A 21,285-nucleotide genomic window follows, 5' to 3' on the forward strand; every position below is an offset into this window, starting at 1 on the left:
AAAATTCTGTTCTACCATTTGCACAATTAAGATGCTGGTAACAGTGTAAATTGGAACTGACTTTGGAATGTAATTTGACCAACGAACCTTGAAAATATTTATAATATTTGACCCCTGGGAGCTTGCATCTTAGGAAATAATACTAACATCAGAGAAATCATTATATGCAAAGATACTCATTGTGTATTATTTAGATTGAAAAAAAAGACTAACTAAATGCTCAATAATGGTAAAGTGGTTAAGTAAATTATGGTAGGTATATCTAGTAGAATAATATGTAGCCATTAAAAACTATGTTTATAATAACATGAAAAATGTCAATATTAAGTGAAAAACATAGGATTTGATTGAATATGATCTATAAAGCAAAACACTTTCCTATGATCAATGTTTTAATATCTTATTTATAATGTAAAAGATGTTTTGAGAGATATCAAAATGAGACGTGAGGATGACCAGTCACATTAATAGCAAATTCTTACAGAAGAGGAATAACATTAATTATGAAAATTATGGATTTAATTCGGCCTTTTACAGGAATTCATACAAGCAGTACTTGGCACAATCCTTAAATAAATAACTGAAAGCAGTCATTAGCAATCTATTTTAGGAAATTAGTTTTTGATATTGAAGAAATCAATGCTATGGTTTTGAGGGGATGGAAAGGCTGTAAATCTTAATCAAGTAAATTGGGGAAAAATTTCTTCTTTAATGTACCATCAAGGCACACTTTAGTGCTATTTTGGCTAGACCAAGAGTTTGGCCTCCACAGGAATCGTTTGGAAAGCTGCTTCCCATGAAGTAGTGGAATATTTCCAGCTAGTTACTCCAGTGTTCCGTCTGCTTTGCATTTTTTCCTCAATGAAATAGGACAATTAATAAACTCTGGTTACAGTACAAAGCCCAAGTTTCAGCAGCAGCAATATTATCTTTGGAACTGGATTGAGGGACATGAGTTACTCAAATACAGTTCAACTCTCAGAAAGCAGGCCATTTGGAATGCACCCTTATTTTGAAATTCTTTTCTTTCTCATGTTTTCCTTCATTTTCCTCTTGTCTTTTTTCTCCGTAAGAGTGTCATGCAAGCCATTCATTTATGGAACGTCTACTGTGCAATTGTAACACCACTTCTGGTCTTTCTTAATATGTATATAAATGTCAGTTTACCAACTAAATGTGGAATGATTTTAGAGCACCTGATGTAGCAAAAGAAAATAGAATGCTAGAGTAGAAGGAACATTCTCCTTTCAATTTCACAGAGGTGAGATACTGCAGGCAGAAAAAAAGTTCTAGGATCCCAACATATTGCTTGGCTCTGCAGTGAACAAGATTTACAGTCATTCATATCCTATAAATGCTATTCACTGGTTTTCAACTTTAGACTCAACTTATACATAAAAAATGAATGACTTACATATGATTACAAAACAAAGTAAATATTGTCAACCTTGACAATATAAGGGTACAGCAGAAGGACTATGGGAAATAGAAAGAGACCAGGGGAAAGCAAGGATAGGAGCACTAATACATACAACATAGCAGAGTCAAGACACACCATCTAAAGTCCATGAAACAAAAATAAAACTTTAAATATATTGTTTATACTGAGCTTGCGCTCTAGAGCCCATAAGCCACAACTACTGAGGACCGTGTGCCTAGAGCCCGTGCTCCGCAACAAGAGAAGCCACCGCAATGAGAAGCCCACGCACTGCAATGAAGAGTAGCCCCACTTGCTGCAACTAGAGAAATCCCTTGCGCAGCAACGAAGACCCGATGCAGCCAAAAATAAATAAATAAGTAAATTTATTTTAAAAAAACAAAAAACAGAAGTTTAGTTTCTCACAGTTCTGGAGGTCAGAAGGCCAAAATCAGTCTCACTGGGTCAGTATCAAGGTATTAGCAAGGCCACAATCCCTCTAGAGGCGCTAGAGAAAATCTGTTCCTTGCCTCTTCCAACTTCCGGTGACAGCTGGTATGACTTGATTTGTGGCCAAATCACTCCTATCTCTGCCTTTGTGGTCATATTACCTTCTCCTCTTCTGTCTGTGCTCTCCCTCTGTGATACACGTGACTGCACTGAGTCCACCAGAATAATCTCCCTTGCGAAGTCCTTTTTTGCCATAAAGGATAATGTTCACAAGGATTAGAACTTGGATATGTTTTAGGGGGCCGTTATTTAGCCCACCACAGGTGGGTTATAATACCTATAGGAATTTCATTTTAGATAGTAAAATGAGCATTTAGATTTTTTTTTTTTTAATAAGAGGAGGGTGCTGTGATGGATAGTATTTCAAATCACTGCTCTGAAGGGTTTCAGTAAAAAAAAAACAAACATTGGGGAGAACAAGGGGCCATTTTACTCCTTATTTATTTCCTCATCATTGCTAACAATTAAAATCCTCATAAAAGAATTGTCACCTTACTTTAGGAAGAGGAAGATAGGGGACTATGTTCTCTCTCTCAGTGAGTTCTAGGAAGGACCAAAATTCTCTTTGGAAGCAACAATTGGTGAATCCCAGTATCCACCTTGACCCTTTTTGAACCACTTCAGTGGCTTCTCACTGCCTCAGCAAAAACTCCAAGTTCCTTAGAATCTGACACTTGTCTGTCTCCTCAGTTTCACTTTCTTCTTTGTACTTTATGCATAAATAATAGTAAACTATTTTTGGTACCTGAGTAAAATGTTCAGTATGTACCTTTGTATATGCTGGAATATATTCTCTCTTGCCTTGTCTGCTACTCAAATTGCTTTTTAGCTCATTCCTCCAGGAATATTTACTGAACCTCACACTCCCCACCTCCACCCAGACAAGGCAAAACATTCCCTCCTCTGAGCTATCACTATACCTTGCACATAATTTAAATTACCACACTGGACTTCCCTGGTGGCACAGTGGTTGGGAGTCCGCCTGCCAATGCAGGGGACACGGGTTTGAGCCCTGGTCCGGGAGGATCCCACATGCCATGGAGCAACTGAGCCTGTGCCTGCTGATCCTGCGCTCTAGAGCCCATAAGCCACACTACTGAAGCCTGTGTGCCACATTACTGAAGCCTGCACGCCTGGGGCCCGTGCTCCACAGCAGGAGAGGCCACGGCAGTGAGAGGCCTGCACACTGTAGCGAAGAGTGGCCCCCACTTGCCGCAACTGGAGAGAGCCCACGCACAGCAGGTTAGACACAACGTAGCCAAAAATTAAAAAAAAAAGAAAAAAAAAGACTTAAATTACCACACTACATTATGAATTATTTACTTATGTGTTTGTCTCCCCTTCTACATTATGAGATTTTTTAAGGGAAGGAAGTGAGTATTATTTACCTCTGTAATCCTAATAGATAATGAGTATAGAATGAATGAATGAACCTCTATCCTGGGCTTCAGTTCTAAGACCTGTCCATCTAGTTTTACTTCAAAGTCCACATATCCAAAACTGAACTTATTTTTATTTTGAACTAACATCTGCTGTGCTCTTATGTCCATTAATGACACTATCATTAATCCAGTGGCCTACACCAGAAATCTGGGAGATATCCTCAGACACCTCCTTCTCCACATTCAGTCTAACTTCCTTACGTTCCTTAACCTGTTTTTTTCTTTTATTCTCCTGTTAATACCTTGTTTCAATCTCCCACTATTGGATTCTTAGACTTTTTTAATAGCCAGGTTTGACTACTAACCTACCCAGGTACTGTTAGTGCAAATTAGAGCTAGACAGACAAATGAGAAAGGCACTCCCTTCAAGAAGAAGAGAAAGAAAAGAGTTTCCATCCTGAACACAAGCATGAACACATCCTGAAGGCAAGCATGGCCTGGAGAGCTGACTGTGCCTTTGTGAAAAGAACTACTCTAAGCTGGAGGTGGCTCTTAGATCTGCTACTTGGTTGTTGTCCTGGGAATTCCCTCTACTTCTCCCCTGTGCTAGATTCCCTATTTTTTTGGTACTCTTTAACTTTGGTAAATGGCATCCTGAATTGCTCATTAAGTAAGAGTGCACAGGAGATAATTTTTTGAGTCCTTACATGTATGAAAATGTCATTATTCTTCCTGCACACTTAAATGATAGCTTGGCTGGGTATAGAATTCTATACTGAAATCATTTCCCCCCAAAATTCTGAAGGTATTGCTTTATAGTCTTATTTGAAGTACTTCCTGGGAAGTCTTTTGCCATTATAGTTTTTGATTCTTTGTATAAGAATTTTGGTTTGTTTCTCCTCTCTGAAGATTTTAGTATAGCTTCTTTATACCTGTATTTCTGATTTTTCACAATTATGCACTTTTTTAAAAATTAATTTTTATTGGAGTATAGTTGCTTTACAATGTTGTGCTGGTTTCTACTGTACAGCAAAATGAATCAGCTATACATATACATATATCCCCTCTTTTTTGGATTTCCTTTCCATTTAAGTCACCACAGTACATTAAGTAGAGTTCCCTGTGCTATACAGCGTGTTCTCATTAGTTGTCTACTTTATACATAGTATCAATAGTGTATCTGTGTCAATTCCAATCTTCCAATTCCTCCCACCCGCCCCCTTGGTATCCATACATTTGTTATCTACGTTTGTGCCTCTATTTCTGCTTTGCAAATAAGATCATCTATACCATTTTACAAGGATGCACTTGATACGACTTCTTTTACAATCATTATATTGCTTACCAGGAAAAATTCTTTCAATCTGGAAACTAATTTCTTTCAGTTACAAAAACTTTGCTTGTATTTTTTTGTTGATAATTTTCTACCATCTAATTTTTTCTGTTCTCTTTTTGTGGAATTCCTATTATTTGCACGTTGAACCTCCTGGACTGATCCTCTCATTTTCTTATATTTTCTCTCCCATTTTCAAGCTCCTTGTCTTCTCCCCCCACAGGAAATGTCCTTAACTCTTTCAGCCCAGCTACTAAATTAATTTTAAATTTCCTTTTTTACATCTAGGACTCTTGTATTCTCTGACTATTCCCTTGTAATAATTTCTTGTTCTTGGTTCAACAATGAAATATCTTCTTTTAGTTCTCTGAAGCTATTAAATATAGTATTTTTTTAAATGTTTTCATCTGGTCTCTGCATTATCTCTGTTTCCTCTTTTCCTCTGAGTTTGTTTCTTTCCTTTTTTTTTTTTAAAGACTTCATTTTTAGAGCAGTTTTAGGTTCACAGCAAAATTGAGCAGAAAGTACAGACAGTTCCCAATTCCCTCTAAGCCCACACCCGCATAGCCTCGCCCCCATCAACATCCCCCACCAGAGTGGTACATCTGTCACATCAATGAATCTACGCTGACGCATCGTTATCACCATAAGTCCATGTTTAGAGTTCACCCTTGGTGTTGTACACTCTATGGGTTTTGACCAGTATAGTATCATACAGAATAGTTTCACTGCCCTAAAAATCGTCTGTGCTCCACCTCTTCATTCCTCCTTCCTCCCTAAACCCTGGCAACTACTAATTTCTCACTGTCTCCATAGTTTTGTCTTTCCAAGAATGTCACATCGTTGGAATCATACAGAATGTAGCGTTTTTAGATTGGCTTCTTTCTCTTAGCAATATGCATTTATAAGGTTCCTCCATGTCTTTTCATGGCTTGATAGCTCATTTCTCTTTAGTGCTGAATTATATTCTATTATCTGGATGGACCACAGTTTATCCATTCATCTACTGAAGGGCACCTTAGTTGCTTCTAAGTTCTGGCAATTACGAATAAAGCTGCTATAAATATCCATGTGCAGGTTTTTGTGTCGACATAAATTTTCAATTCATTTAGGTAAACACCAAGTAGTACAGATGTTGGATTGAGGGGTAGACTCTATACCTTTTCACCATGGTCTTCACAATTGTTTTGTTAACATGTTACTTTCAAAATTACAGAACAGATACTTTCTCACATTTGGAACTTGCGTTTGTAGTAAGAGAAAAAGAGTCCAAAATAACTCTAAGATCTTTGGCCTGAGCAACCAGAAGGAAGATATATTATTTAATTAGATGAGAAAAGACTGGAAGATGTAGATTGGCAGTGCAAAAATGGAGAGTTTGGTAAATTTGAGATTAATATATTAGATATCCAAGTGGAAGTATCATGGAGGAAGTTGGATATGAGACTGAAATTCAGGGGAAGAGATGCAGGCTAGGGGTATAAATTTTAGGGCTGTAAGGAGCCCAGAAGTGTAAAAGAAAAGAGATCAGAGGAATACTGCTGGGGTATTCCAATGTTTAGAAGATGGGGCGATGAAAAGGATTCAGCAGAAGAAAAGAGAAGGAGTATTCTGTGAAACAGGAAGAAAAGCAGGAGAGTCTGAATAGTGTTTTACAGAGGAAGGTGTGATCAACTGTGTCAAATGCTGCTGACTAGTCAACCAAGATGAAGACAGAACTGACCACTGGATTTAGCAATGTGTTAGTTGCTGGTACAATAATTTCTGTGGAATAATGGGGAAAGCCTGAATGAAGAGTGTTCAAGAGAGAATAGGAGGAAGGGGAAATTTCTGGTATAGACAACTATTTTGAGGAGTTTCACCATGAAGGCATAGGGCATACTGAATGAATGTGGAGTCATTTTTAAAATGGAAAAAATTATAGAATATTTGTAAACTGATAAGAAGAAAACAGAAAGGAAAAAAGATGATGAAAAAGAAGAGAGGGAAGAAAGTGGCTGGAGTAACGTAGGTGACAGCAGATGGGGTCATAGCATAAGTGGAGGGATTGGCCTCAGATAGGAACACAAAGAGTTCATCCAAAGTAACAGAATATATAGCACAGATGAAGATGGGTAGATAGAAGTGGTAGCAAGAGCTTATAAAGTTCTTTTATGATTGCTTCTAATTTCTCAGTGAAATAGAAAGTGAGAATATCAGCTAAGAATGAAATCAAGGAGAATGTGTTGAAGGTTTGAGAGAAAGAAGAAAAAGTCATCTCCTAGATAGCAGACTAAGCAAGTGAATGAACTAAAGAAGTTAATATAGGTTAGGTGACAGCATCACAGATCCACTAGACATTGAATTATAGCGATATTAATCTGCATGGTTGTGTCTTCTTCAGGAATATTCAACTGCACAGGTGCCTGTGTGAAGTAGGCAGAGTTACATTTAATCATGGTTGGAGTTTTGCCAGGGGAGTAGCATGATGAAAGGGAGGAGCAAGGGAGTGATTCTAATAATATACCAGGAAACTTCAACTGGATAAAGAGGGGAAATATGGACAAGAGAGTGAAGGAGAGTGCGAAGGTGGTAGATCAATGAACTCAAGTCCTGGCGGAGGTGAAGAACTGCCAGAGTTGGAGTACTTGAGGGAATTAGTTAAAAAAAATTAAAAAGATGGTGGTTTTGGGAGGGTGAGATTCTTGAAAATGAGATTTTGGAGGGGATGCAATTTTGGTAATGACAAGATCAATGGTATGACCATGGAAATAAGTAGCGGAGGCAGGCCAGGAGTATGATCATTAGAAGAGAAGAGGTTAAGGAAATGAAAGATTAAGAAGAATTATCTACATGGATATTGAAATCATCCAGAATTATGACAGGGCTAAAACTGAAGAAACTGAAAGGAAAGCAGAAGCTAATATATGCATAAAATGACAAAGTGGCTGAGGAGTCTATAGATGTTAACCATAAAGGGGGAAGTAGGTAGCATAGAGTTATGAGATTCAAAGCTGGGGGTTTAGGGAGAGGTAGGTGGTTGACAAGTGGAAATGAGGTGTGACTAGGACACCTATCCCATCTTTAGACAAGTATGAGGGACATGGAAGAGAAAAGAGTGGCCACCTGAGAGGACTAAAGGGAAAGCAGTGTCCTCAGAGAAGTCTTAGGTTCTCTTAGAGTAAGAAAGTTAAGGAAATGTTCAGAAAAGAGTTGAGGACACAGGGTTTTACTGATGACTGACCATACATTCTAGAGGGCACACTGGAAGGGTTTCAGGAGTTGGGGAGAAGGGGGAGACAAAGTCAGAAAATAGATGACAAACAACAAGGTCCTACTGCATAGCATAGGGAGCTAGATTCAATACCCTGTGATAAACCATAATGGAAAAGAATATATAGATGTATAACTGAATCACTTAGCTGTACAGCAGAAGTTAACACAACATTGTAAATCAACTATACTTCAATAAAATTTAAAAGAAAAGAAAAGAAAATGGATGACAGAACCATATGGAGTGAGTCTGGGAAATGAAGGATAACATAGGATTCTTGAAGTGACTGACATACATTGAGATAAGTGGTATAATGTCATTAATCCAAGTGATCTCAAGGCAAATAATGACGACAATGCAATGAGTGGTGGGGATCAAGGACTAGGAAGTAGGGACCTGACCAGATGCAGGCTGAGTTCTAAGACTCTGATTCCCTTCTGCTGACACTGATGTGGAGGCCAGAGGAGGAGAGCTCCTCATTTATTCTCAGAGCACAAAAATTTCCTCAAAGAATCACAACAAGCCAACTGTTTCTGAGACAGCAATATGTACAAGACTTTGCAATCCTTATGGGTTCTGGCCCAATGAGAACTCATAACAATAAAAGCTAGTATTTACCAAGGACCCTACATTTTATATACATTATTATATTTCATTCTCACAACAATCCCAAGAGAAAAGTATTATCACTACCATTGTAGAGTTGTCAAACTAAGGCTAGAGAGATTAAGGTACCTTACATGCTGCCTCAGCTCCCAAGAAAAGTCCAGATAGATCCCAAATCCTACATAAAATCGAAAACAGCAGAATTTTGTGTGAAGAAATCCTTTACTTTCATAAAGATAAAAAATTCTCTTGCACTCCAGGCAAATAAATGAAGAAGTTAATCTGTAAAGACTTATGATAGCCCTTTCTCCAACCAATGAATTCAATCTGAGCATAATACTCCTTTATGACAGTCTGATAAACTGGGGAGAAAATTTAGCTACACATTATTCTCTAGAATGAATATATATATATATATATATATATATTTTAATATAAAAAATTTGTTAAAGTCTACCTCCACAGAGAATTTTACAATCACTGAAGGAAATTCAATCAACAGAAGGCAGGTGCATCAGTGTATATGAAGAACCATGAAGAAGTTAGCTCATGGGCCAAATAAGCTACAAAAATCAAAGAAAAAGAAAAAAGAAAGAGAAACAGAGCTTCTCACTTATATGTCCAAAGTTACAGAAAAGAACAACAGAGAGTATCAGAATTTCAAAGTTACATACAGATAAACTGAAGGAAAGCAAAAAAATTAGAATTATTTGGAAATCTTCATAAATTGAATATTACTTCCAAATAATTTAAATTAATAAAGCAAAACACTTTAGTTAATGAAGACATAATTGCCATGTAGTTGACTAATGTATTAATCTTTTAGTAGAATCCATGATAAAATAACATGTGAAGATGTTAAACGATCACAATTAAGTAAAAATAATTTTTTTACACAAAGAAGCAAAAGTTCAAAACATGTCATTAAAATTCCAGTCAAGTTTCAGCAGGATTTACAAATATACTCATTTAATGATCTTATTCCTGAATTTGGGATGTTGTTATGAACAATTTGTTACTCTGAGATTAATATCATTGCATTGTTTCCTAGTATTTTTATCTGTCCACACTTTCACCCAAGCCCCTTTAAAGCAGAGGAATATATTTGTGGGTTGGATGGCCAAAAGCATTGGCACAAGTTACAGCTATGAACTATGGATGCTAAATCAGTTTTGCATAAGAATCCCCTGGAGGACGTTTAAAAATATATTCCTGAGTCCCACCTCAGATTCTTGGAATTAGAATCCCTGAGGCTTAGAAACCTGTTTACAGAACAATCTGCAGGTGTGTCTGATGCATAGACAGATTAAACAGACTAGAGCTGTGGATTTAGAACTATGCTCTAGAGACAAAATACTCAAATACCTGTGAGCTTCCCTCACCTGTTTCAGCCAGAATAATCCTATTTTTATCTATTTTATGTATCTATTCTGCTTCTTAAAGTCTGAAAACAAAGATCAGATACGGCAAAGTGAACCCACACACATAAGAATTAAACTCATGATTCTGGAGTCAAAACTGACCTAATCCAAAAATAGACAAGACTAGGGACTTCCCTGGTGGTCCAGTAGCTAGGACTCCACACTCCCAGTGCAGGGGGCCTGGGTTCGATCCCTGCTCAGGGAACTAGATCTCACATGCCACAGCTAAAAATCCTGCATGCCACAACTAAAAGTTCCCACATGCTGCAACTAAAAGATCCCACATGCCACAACAAAGATTGAAGATGCCGTGTGCTGCAACTAAGACCTCGCAAATAAATAAATAAATATTAAAAAAAAAAAAGATGAGATTAGACAGATAAAAAGACCAGGACTGCAGAGAGGGAAGATGGCGGAAGAGTAAGACGCGGAGATCACCTTCCTCCCCACAGATACATCTGAAATACACCTACACGTGGAACAACTCCTACAGAACACCCACTGAACACTGGCAGAAGACCTCAGACCTCCCAAAAGGCAAGAAACTCCCCACGTACCTGGGTAGGGCAAAAGAAAAAAGAAAAAACAGAGACAAAAGAATAGGGATGGGACCTGCACCAGTGGGAGGGAGCTGTGAAGAAGGAAAGGTTTCCACATACTAGAAGCCCCTTCGCGGGCGGAGACTGAGCGTGGCGGAGCAGGGAGCTTCCGAGCCACGGAGGAGAGTGCAGAAACAAGGGTGCGGAGGGCAAAGCAGAGAGATTCCCGCACAGAGGATTGGTGCCGACCGGCACTCACCAGCCCAAGAGGCTTGTCTGCTCACCCGCCGGGACGGGCATGGGCTGGGAGCTGAGGCTCCGGCTTCGGTGCTTAGATCCCAGAGAGAGGACTAGGGTTAGCAGCGTGAACACAGCCTGCAGGGGGTTAGTGCACCACAGCTAGCCGGGACGGAGTCTGGGAAAAAGTCTGGAGCTGCCAAAGAGGCAAGAGACTTTTTCTTCTCTCTTTTGTTTCCTGGTGCGCGAGGAAAGGGGATTAAGAGCACTGCTTAAAGGAGCTCCAGAGATGGGGGCGAGCCGCTAAGGCTGTTGCTGCTGCCACCAAGAAGCCTGTGTGCAAGCACAGGTCACTATTCACACAGCCCCTCCCGGGAGACTGTGCAGCCCGCCACTGCTAGGGTCCCGGGATCCAGGGACAACTTCCCCAGGAGAACACACGGCGTGCCTCAGGCTTGAGCAACGTCACGCCGGCCTCTGCCACTGCAGGCTCGCCTTGCACTCCGTGCCCCTCTCTCCCCCTGGCCTGAGTGAGCCAGAGCCCCAGAAGCAGCTGCTCCTTTAACCCTGTCCTGTCTGAGCAAAGAACAGACGCCCTCAGGAGACCTACAAGAAGAGGCGGGTCCAAATCCAAAACTGAACCCAGAGAGCTGTGCCAACAAAGAAGAGAAAGGGAAATTTCTCCCAGCAGCCTCAGGAGCAGCGGATTAAATCTCCACAATCAACTTGATGTACCCTGCATCTGTGGAATACCTGCATAGACAACGAATCATCCCAAATTCAGGAGGTGGACTTTGAGAGCAAGATATATTATTTCTTCCCCTTTTCCTCTCTTTGTGAGGGTGTATGTGTATGCTTCTGTGTGAGATTTTGTCTGTATAGCTTTGCTTTCACCATTTGTCCTAGGGTTCCGTCCGTCCGTTTTTGTTTTGTTTTTTCTTTAACTTAAAAAAATTTATTTCTTATTATTTTTTATTTTATTTTATATTTATTTTATTTTATTTTATTTTATCCTCTTTCTTTCTTTCTACTTTTTCTCCCTTTTATTCTGAGCTGTGTGGATGAAAGGCTCTTGGTGCTGCAGCCAGGAGTCAGTGCTGTGCCTCTCACGTGGGAGAGCCAACTTCAGGACACTGATCCACAAGACACCTCCCAGCTCCATGTAATATCAAACGGCGAAAATCTCCCAGAGATCTCCATCTCAACACAAAGACCCAGCTCCACTCAACGACCAGCAAGCTACAGTACAGGACACCCTATGCCAAACAACTAGCAAGACAGGAACACAACCCCACCCATTAGCAGAGAGGCTGCCTAAAATCATAATAAGGCCACAGACACCCCAAAACACACCACCAGACGTGGACCTGCCCACCAGAAAGACAAGATCCAGCCTCATCCACCAGAACACAGGCAATAGTCCCCTCCACCAGGAAGCCTACACAACCCACTGAACCAACTTTAGCCACTGGGGACAGACACCAAAAACAACGGGAACTACAAACCTGCAGCCTGCAAAAAGCAGACTGCAAACACAGTAAGATAAGCAAAATGAAAAGACAGAAAAACACGCAGCAGATGAAGGAACAAGATAAAAACCCACCAACCTAACAAATGAACAGGAAATAGGCAGTCTACCTGAAAGAATTCAGAATAATGATAGTAAAGATGGTCCAAAATTTTGGAAATAGAATACAGAAAATGCAAAAAACATTTAACAACGACCTAGAAGAACTAAAGAGGAAACAAGCAACGATGAACAACACAATAAATGAAATTAAAAATACTCTAGAAGGGATCAATAGCAGAATAACTGAGGCAGAAGAATGGATAAGTGACCTGGAAGATAAAATAGTAGAAATAACTACTGCAGAGCAGAATAAAGACAAAAGAATGAAAAGAACTGAGGACAGTCTCAGAGACCTCTGGGACAACATTAAACGCACCAACATTGGACTTATAGGGGTCCCAGAAGAAGAAGAGAAAAAGAAAGGGACTGAGAAAATATTTGAAGAGATTATAGTTGAAAACTTCCCTAATATGGGAAAAGAAATAGTTAATCAAGTCCAGGAAGCCAGAGAGTCCCATACAGGATAAATCCAAGGAGAATCATGAAAGACACATACTAATCAAACTATCAAAAATTAAATACAAAGAAACATATTAAAAGCAGCAAGAGAAAAACAACAAATAACACACAAGGAAATCCCCATAAGGTTAACAGCTGATCTTTCAGCAGAAACTCTGCAAGCCAGAAGGGAGTGGAAGGACATATTTAAAGTGATGAAGGAGAAAAACCTACAACCAAGATTACTCTACCCAGCACGGATCTCATTCAGATTTGATGGAGAAATTAAAACCTTTACAGACAAGGAAAAGCTGAGAGAGTTCAGCACCACCAAACCAGCTTTACAACAAATGCGAAAGGAACTTCTCTAGGCAAGAAACACAAGAGAAGGAAAAGACCTACAATAACAAACCCAAAACAATTAAGAAAATGGGAATAGGAACACACATATCGATAATTACCTTAAGTGTAAATGGATTAAATGCTCCCACCAAAAGACACAGACTGGCTGAATGGATACAAAAACAAGACCCATATATATGCTGTCTACAAGTGACCCACTTCAGACCTAGGGACACATACAGACTTTCTTTTGACTTCCATTTGCATAGAGTATCTTTTTCCATCCTGGAAAAAGATACTCCATGCAAATGGAGTATCCATGCAAATGGAAAAAGATACTCCATGCAAATGGATATCAAAAGAAAGCTGGAGTAACAATTCTCATCTCAGACAAAATAGACTTTAAAATAAAGACTATTAGAAGAGACAAAGAAGGACATTACATAATGATCAAGGGATCGATCCAAGAAGAAGATATAACAATTGTAAATATTTATGCACCCAACATAGGAGCACCTCAATACATAAGGCAAATACTAACAGCCGTAAAAGGAGAAATCAACAGTAACACATTCACAGTAGGGGACTTTAACACCCCACTTTCGCCAATGGACAGATCATCCAAACTGAAAATAAATAAGGAAACACAAGCTTTAAATGATACATTAAACAAGATGGACTTAATTGATATTATTAGGACATCCCATGCAAAAACAACAGAATACACATTCTTCTCAAGTGCTCATGGAACATTCTCCAGGATAGATCATATCTTGGGTCACAAATCAAGCCTTGGTAAATTTAAGAAAATTGAAATTGTATCAAGTATCTTTTCCGACCACAACGCTATGAAACTAGATATCAATTACAGGAAAAGATCTGTAAAAAATACAAACACATGGAAGCTAAACAATACACTACTTAATAACGAAGTGATCACTGAAGAAATCAAAGAGGAAATCAAAAAATACCTAGAAACAAATGACAAAGGAGACACGATGACCCAAAACCTATGGGATGCAGCAAAAGCAGTTCTAAGAGGGAAGTTTATAGCAATACGATCCTACCTTAAGAAACAGGAAACATCTCGAAAAAACAACCTAACCTTGCACCTAAAGCAATTAGAGAGAAAAGAACAAAAAAACCCCAAAGTTAGCAGAAGGAAAGAAATCATAAAGATCAGATCAGAAATAAATGAAAAAGAAATGAAGGAAACGATAGCGAAGATCAATAAAACTAAAAGCTGGTTCTTTGAGAAGATAAAAAAAAATTGATAAACCATTAGCCAGACTCATCAAGAAAAAAAGGGAGAAGACTCAAATCAATAGAATTAGAAATGAAAAAGGAGAAGTAACAACTGACACTGCAGAAATACAAAAGATCATGAGAGATTACTACAAGCAACTCTATGCCAATAAAATGGACAACCTGGAAGAAATGGACAAATTCTTAGAAATGCAAAACCTGCCAAGACTTATTCAGGAAGAAATAGAAAATATGAACAGACCAATCACAAGCACTGAAATTGAAACTGTGATTACAAATCTTCCAACAAACAAAAGCCCAGGACCAGATGGCTTCACAGGTGAATTCTATCAAACATTTAGAGAAGAGCTAACACCTATCCTTCTCTAATTCTTTCAAAATATAGCAGAGAGGAACACTCCCAAACTCATTCTACAAGGCCACCATCACCCTGATACCAAAACCAGACAAAGATGTCACCAAGAAAGGAAACTACAGGCCAATATCACTGATGAACATAGATGAAAAAATCCTCAACACAATACTAGGAAACAGAATCCAAAAGCACATTAAAAGGATCATACACCATGATCAAGTGGGGTTTATTCCAGGAATGCAAGGATTCTTCAATATACGCAAATCAATCAACGTGATGCACCATATTAACAAACTGAAGGAGAAAAACCACATGATCATCTCAATAGATGCAGAGAAAGCTTTCAACAAAATTCAACACCCATTTATGATAAAAACCCTGCAGAAAGTAGGTATAGAGAGATCTTTTCTCAACATAATAAAGGCCATATATGACAAACCCACAGCCAACATAGTCCTCAATGGTGAAAAACTGAAACAATTCCACTAAGATCAGGAACAAGACAAGGTTGCCCACTCTCACCACTCTTATTCAACATAGTTTTGGAAGTTTTAGCCACAGCAATCAGAGAAGAAAAGGAAATAAAAGGAATCCAAATCGGAAAAGAAGAAGTAAAGCTGTCACTGTTTGCAGATGACATGATACTATACATAGAGAATCCTAAAGATGCTACCAGAAAACTACTAGAGCTCATCAATGATTTTGGTGAAGTAGCAGGATACAAAATTAATGCACAGAAATCTCTGGCATTCCTATACACTAATGATGAAAAATCTGAAAGTGAAATTAAGAAAACACTCCCATTTACCATTACAACAAAAAGAATAAAATATCTAGGAATAAACCTACCTAAGGAGACAAAAGACCGGTGCACAGAAAATTATAAGACAGTGATGAAAGAAATTAAAGATGATACAAATAGATGGAGAGATATACCATGTTCTTGGATTAGAAGAAGCAACATTGTGAAAATGACTCTACTACCCAAAGCAATCTACGGATTCAAGGCAATCCCTATCAAACTACCACTGGCATTTTTCACAGAACTAGAACAAAAAATTTCACAATTTGTATGGAAACACAAAATACCCCAAATAGCCAAAGCAATCTTGAGAAAGAAAAACGGAGCTGGAGGAATCAGGCTCCCTGACTTCAGACTACACTACAAAGCTACAGTAATCAAGACAGTATAGTACTGGCACAAAAACAGAAATATAGGTCAATGGAACAGGATAGAAAGCCCAGAGATAAACCCACGCACATATGGTCACCTTATCTTTGATAAAGGAGGCAGGAATATACAGTGGAGAAAGGACAGCCTCTTCAATAAGTGGTGCTGGGAAAACTGGACAGGTACATGTAGAAGTGTGAGATTAGAACACTCCGTAACACCATACACCAAAATAAGCTCAAAATGGATTAAAGACCTAAATGTAATGCCAGAAACTATCAAACTCTTAGAGGAAAACAGAGGCAGAACACTCTATGACATAAATCACAGCAAGATCCTTTTTGACCCACCTCCTAGAGAAATGGAAATAAAAACAAAAATAAACAAATGCGACCTAATGAAACTTAAACTTAAAAGCTTTTGCACAGCAAAGGAAATCATAAACAAGACCAAAAGACAACCCTCAGAATGGGAGAAAATATTTGCAAATGAAGCAACTTACAAAGGATTAATCTCCAAAATTTACAAGCAGCTCATGCAGCTCAGTAACAGAAAAATAAACAACCCAATCCAAAAATGGGCAGAAGACCTAAACAGACATTTCTCCACAGAAGATATACAGATTGCCAACAAGCACATGAAAGCATGGTCAACATCATTAATCATTAGAGAAATGCAAATCAAAACTACAATGAGATATCATCTCACACCTGTCAGAATGGCCATCATCAAAAAATCTAGAAACAATAAATGCTGGAGAGGGTGTGGAGAAAAGGGAACACTCTTGCACTGCTGTTGGGAATGTGAATTGGTACAGCCACTATGGAGAACAGTATGGAGGTTCCTTAAAAAACTACAAATAGAACTACCATATGACCCAGCAATCCCACTACTGGGCATATACCCTGAGAAAACTATAATTCAAAAAGTGTCATGTACCAAAATGTTCGTTGCAGCTCTATTTACAATAGCCCGGAGATGGAAGCAACCTAAGTGTCCATCATCGGATGAATGGATAAAGAAGATGTGGCACATATATACAATGGAATATTACTGAGCCATAAAAAGAAACGAAATTGAGTTATTTGTAGTGAGGTGGATGGACCTATAGTCTGTCATACAGAGTGAAGTAAGTCAGAAAGAGAAAGATAAATACCATATGCTAACACATATATATGGAATCTAAGAAAGAAAAAAATGTCATGAAGAACCTAGGGGTAAGATGGGAATAAAGACACAGACCTACTAGAGAATGGACTTGAGGATATGGGGAGGGGGAAGGATAAGCTGTTATAAAGTGAGAGAGTGGCATGGACATATATACACTACCAAACGTAAAATAGATAGCTAGTGGGAAGCAGCTGCATAGCACAGGGAGATCAGCTTGGTGCTTTGTGACCACCTAGAGGGCTGGGATAGGGAGGGTGGGAGGGAGGGAGATGCAAGAGGGAAGAGATATGGGGATAAATGTATATGTATAGCTGATTCACTTTGTTATAAAGCAGTAACTAACACACCATTGTAAAGCAATTATACTCCAATACAGATGTTAAAAAAAGAAAAACAAAAAAAGACCATGACTGATGGACATAGAGTATTTGTTAATGCCAAAAGAAAAACCTTATGAAAGCAGTTCCATAATTCATACACTTTTATTTATTGCAACTTAAAAGAACTTATTCAATAAATGACTGAACTGCATAATAAAGTTTCAAATGGAAAAAACTCATACACATATAAGGGGGGCAGAGATGGCAGCCGTAGATCTGGGAAGGTGTTCTCGAGGAGATGATCACCCTACGAGAAAGATGACCAGCATGAACACCTGTCTACTGCCCCATAACACAAGGTCTGGATCCTTTAAACACCTTTCAGGTGCTTCCCCTAATCTAACCCAGAAAACTATGTCACATGTTGTAGAGAAAGGCAGGGAAGAATGCTGGTTTCCTCCTCCCATTCTGTCCTTGGATAGTCCCCTGTAGGATTGGGTCTACATATCCTGACCTTTTGAAATTTTCCATTTCAACCATCCTACCTAATAATAATGTATGTCCGCTGGAAATCTGAGATTTGAGACAGCCAATCCAATGTACATAGATATAATCACAATGGGCTACTTCATCAAATGAACCAGCATAGCGCTTCCCTGGTGGCACAGTGGTTGAGAGTCCGCCTGCCGATGCAGGGAACACGGGTTCGTGCCCCGGTCCGCAAAGATCCCAAATGCCATGGAGTGGCTAGGCCCGTGAGCCATGGCCGCTGAGCCTGCGCGTCCAGAGCCTGTGCTCCGCAACGGGAGAGGCCACAACAGTGAGAGGCCCGCGTACCGCAAAAAAAAAAAAAAAAAAATCAGCATAACATTTTACTCACCTGTCTGAATACACAAACTAAGCAGGAGATGAACTGAGTAAGAAGCCAGGAGAGCGACTATCAGCAGCAAGAAACTAAAATATAAAACAGCACATGGTCAAATCCCCCCAAATTTCTTTTTTATGGTATCTCATTAAAAAAACAATTTTTTTCCACATTGAAATGCTCACAGGGACTGTCTTTAAGTAGTTGGATTATGGTCATTAAAGAAAGTAAGAAGATACTTTCTATATTTACCAAATTTTATTTGAACGAATATGTACTGCTTTTAAAACAAAACTCAGAAAAAAACCAAAGTTTATTTAAAGCGACAGAAGAATTTCCTTCTTTAGCGCTCTTGTCTGCTGACTGCTGGTTTAGCCATTCAGTTAGCTTGTAATACATCCCTTTTATAACTATTTTTCCTATTGTTAAGTCTAGAGAGAAGTTTCAGTTGTGAAATCTCATTGTCTTCTGTTTTCTTTCCTCTATCCCTCCCCTTCCAAAGATGTGTACCTCCCTATAATTTTGAATTAACACTGCATTTCCTAGCATCTATTAAACACACACTCACCAAACCAAACCAAAAAAATACAGTTAACACACTTCTAATGACACAATTTGAAAAATGTGCAATGTAATAATTGGAGTCCTCTAGCCAAAAGTATGAAAAGAAACAGCATGAATAATCCCCTACTTATTCTCAGGAAGGTACTGGCAGGACAAACTTCTAGAGAGCTGTCCCCAGTGGCGTGCTCCCGAAGTTGAAGAAATTCTATCTTTGTAGTCCACTTAATATTTGTTAATCAGTAGCAAAACTGAGAGGTGAAAGTACACTTGTCAACTGATGTCAGAGACCTCACAAAGTAACAGTTTGGCATCACCAAATGGAAACTGTGATATGATTCAGCAAGCACCCATTCAGTGGTATACATCTGCATTTAAGACGCTGGAGTATAAAATGTGATTTTTTAAAGGGAACTAAGAAATAAGTCCCATGATTATGTCTTGCCTAAGATGTCACACATAGCTTTGAAGTTTTAAAACTATGGAAGTCCATGAATACATCCCATAATAAAAGCAAGTTGGTTTGCTAAGCAAGTTGGTTTGCTAAACAAGAATTTCAGAATAAAGGCAAAAATGAACCTAAATGAGACTGTGTATTTTATTTTTATTATTTTTTTGAGACTATGTATTTTAAATTTCCTAGAAAAATAGGTCTGCTTCTACTGACAAAACAAACTTGTTCATTCATTCTGTTATGCATGGTGCTAGATGCTAAGGATAAGGTCTAGTCCTAAAGGATTTCAGGGTTTAGTGGGGAAACTCACTTGCAAACAAATCATTATAACAAAAGAATAAATATACAAAGTACTATGGAAGCACAGAAAAGACAGGAATGTCTTCTATCTTGGGCAAACTGGCATATGAGCTGAGTCTCAAAAGATGAGAAGGAATGAGCACAGAATACATGTCTAGCCTCAGAAAGTGAAACAAGACTACTTAAGTAGGAAGAGAGAAGGAGATGGAGAGAAATGAAAGAATCATGTGCTTTATTTACACTCACAAAATCGCTCTTTATAAGTAATCTGCATGGCTGATAAACTTTGATTTACTTTGGCCAACTTGACACAACAAACAAGCCACTTCTTAAGGTTATAAACAAGTGTGGATCAAGTTTCCATTTTTTAAAATTAGCCACACTTTGGATGAAAAATACAAATTATGTAGCATCCCTCCACGCTACAGACTAGCAACAATACAAGAGTAAGAGGAAAATGCTAAAACCCCAGAAATAACTAGAAATTGTATAATACCAGCTTCTGCTGCCTACCTCTTTGCTTCTCAGTGTACTATAAAAATGAAAAAAAAAATAAGTAAAATAAGAAAAAAACTCACCTAAATCCAAGGATACCAGTATGAGCCATAACATAAGCTAAGCCAAGGATACCACTTCCTATGATGGCATTCATCAAATTAAACACTGAGAAACCAAATGAAACACCTGGGGATCCCTGTCTGTGAAGTTCCTGTAAGCACACAAATTTAATAAAGTGTTTGAATGGTGAAGTTCAAATTTCCTTCAGAAATGACTGACACGTTATGGAGAAAGTCTCTTACAAACCACAGGCATCATGTAACATACTAGCTGCTCAACCAGCACTGGTTTCCTTTCCTTCCCTTCTCACCGCTCACTGGTGCAGCTCCAGGAACCTAGTTTCCTGGGAAAATCATTGCCACCTGCACAGAGACCCGGTAGGCTTCAGGAAGAGCCATGACTAACCAACCTTGTGACTGCAAAAGATGAAGATAGGGTAAGACGGGGTGGGGACAGAGAGCAGGCAGATGGCCTCAAGCTCACGTGATTACTGAATCCCTGAGTCAGCTTGGAGCTGCTGCAGACAACTGTTGCTCCCCAATTAGTAGGACTGCAAAACTAATCTCTATTTATACACTCAATGAATTAAGTCTGCCCAACTGGAAGGATGGTCAGGAATGCCATGCAATGACGGTATAATAAATAGAAGCAATTCACATTGCTCTGGCGAGGATACACCCCAGAAAACACTCTCCCCTAAAATAGCATTCGGGAACAAAGTCCTAGAAACTGTTATTGCCCTGGGACTTGAGTTAAAGAGCCGAAGTGCCCACTGCACAGGCTTCAGGGCCAGGGAAGTGCTACATACTTATTACCAGGCCACCTCCGCTCCTTCACGGTTCTTTGTATTAAGATGTTTACAGGTCCCCAATGACTAAGCCGAGAAAAGAAAAATCTTGTGACTCTTGCAAAAAGCTCACAAGACTAGTGGAGGAAACGAGAAGCCGACAAAGATACTAACGAACAGCAGTGAGTTACATAATCGCGGGGCTGCTCCTCTGTGGGGTCCCCAGCCTCCACCCGCTGCTGCACCTCTTCCACCTGAGCCTGCACCTTTACTTCAGCTTCTCTTTCCAGGACACCTTAGGCTCCTGTCACATTCATGAACTCCGCCAGATCTCCTCGGAATCTCGGCTGCTGCCTTTGGGCCCCAAGCC

At 39.0% G+C, this 21,285-nt stretch overlaps 1 protein-coding gene across 3 annotated transcripts in view; it reads right to left on the reverse strand.

Moving 5' to 3' along the window:
* The window catches only part of SLC38A6 (solute carrier family 38 member 6), a 211,651-nt gene that overhangs the window by 189,831 nt on the left and 535 nt on the right, over positions 1–21,285 (reverse strand). For all 3 annotated transcript variants that reach the window (XM_060141834.1, XM_060141824.1, XM_060141832.1), the window contains exons 2-3: positions 20,149–20,279; positions 18,271–18,344 (exon numbers count right to left, since the gene is read on the reverse strand). In XM_060141834.1, the coding sequence (XP_059997817.1) occupies positions 18,271–18,344; positions 20,149–20,279 (205 nt within the window). The remainder of the gene's footprint in view (positions 1–18,270; positions 18,345–20,148; positions 20,280–21,285) is intronic.

This window comes from Lagenorhynchus albirostris, chromosome 1, assembly GCF_949774975.1.
Source record: "Lagenorhynchus albirostris chromosome 1, mLagAlb1.1, whole genome shotgun sequence".
Classification (NCBI taxonomy): Eukaryota; Metazoa; Chordata; class Mammalia; order Artiodactyla; family Delphinidae; genus Lagenorhynchus; species Lagenorhynchus albirostris.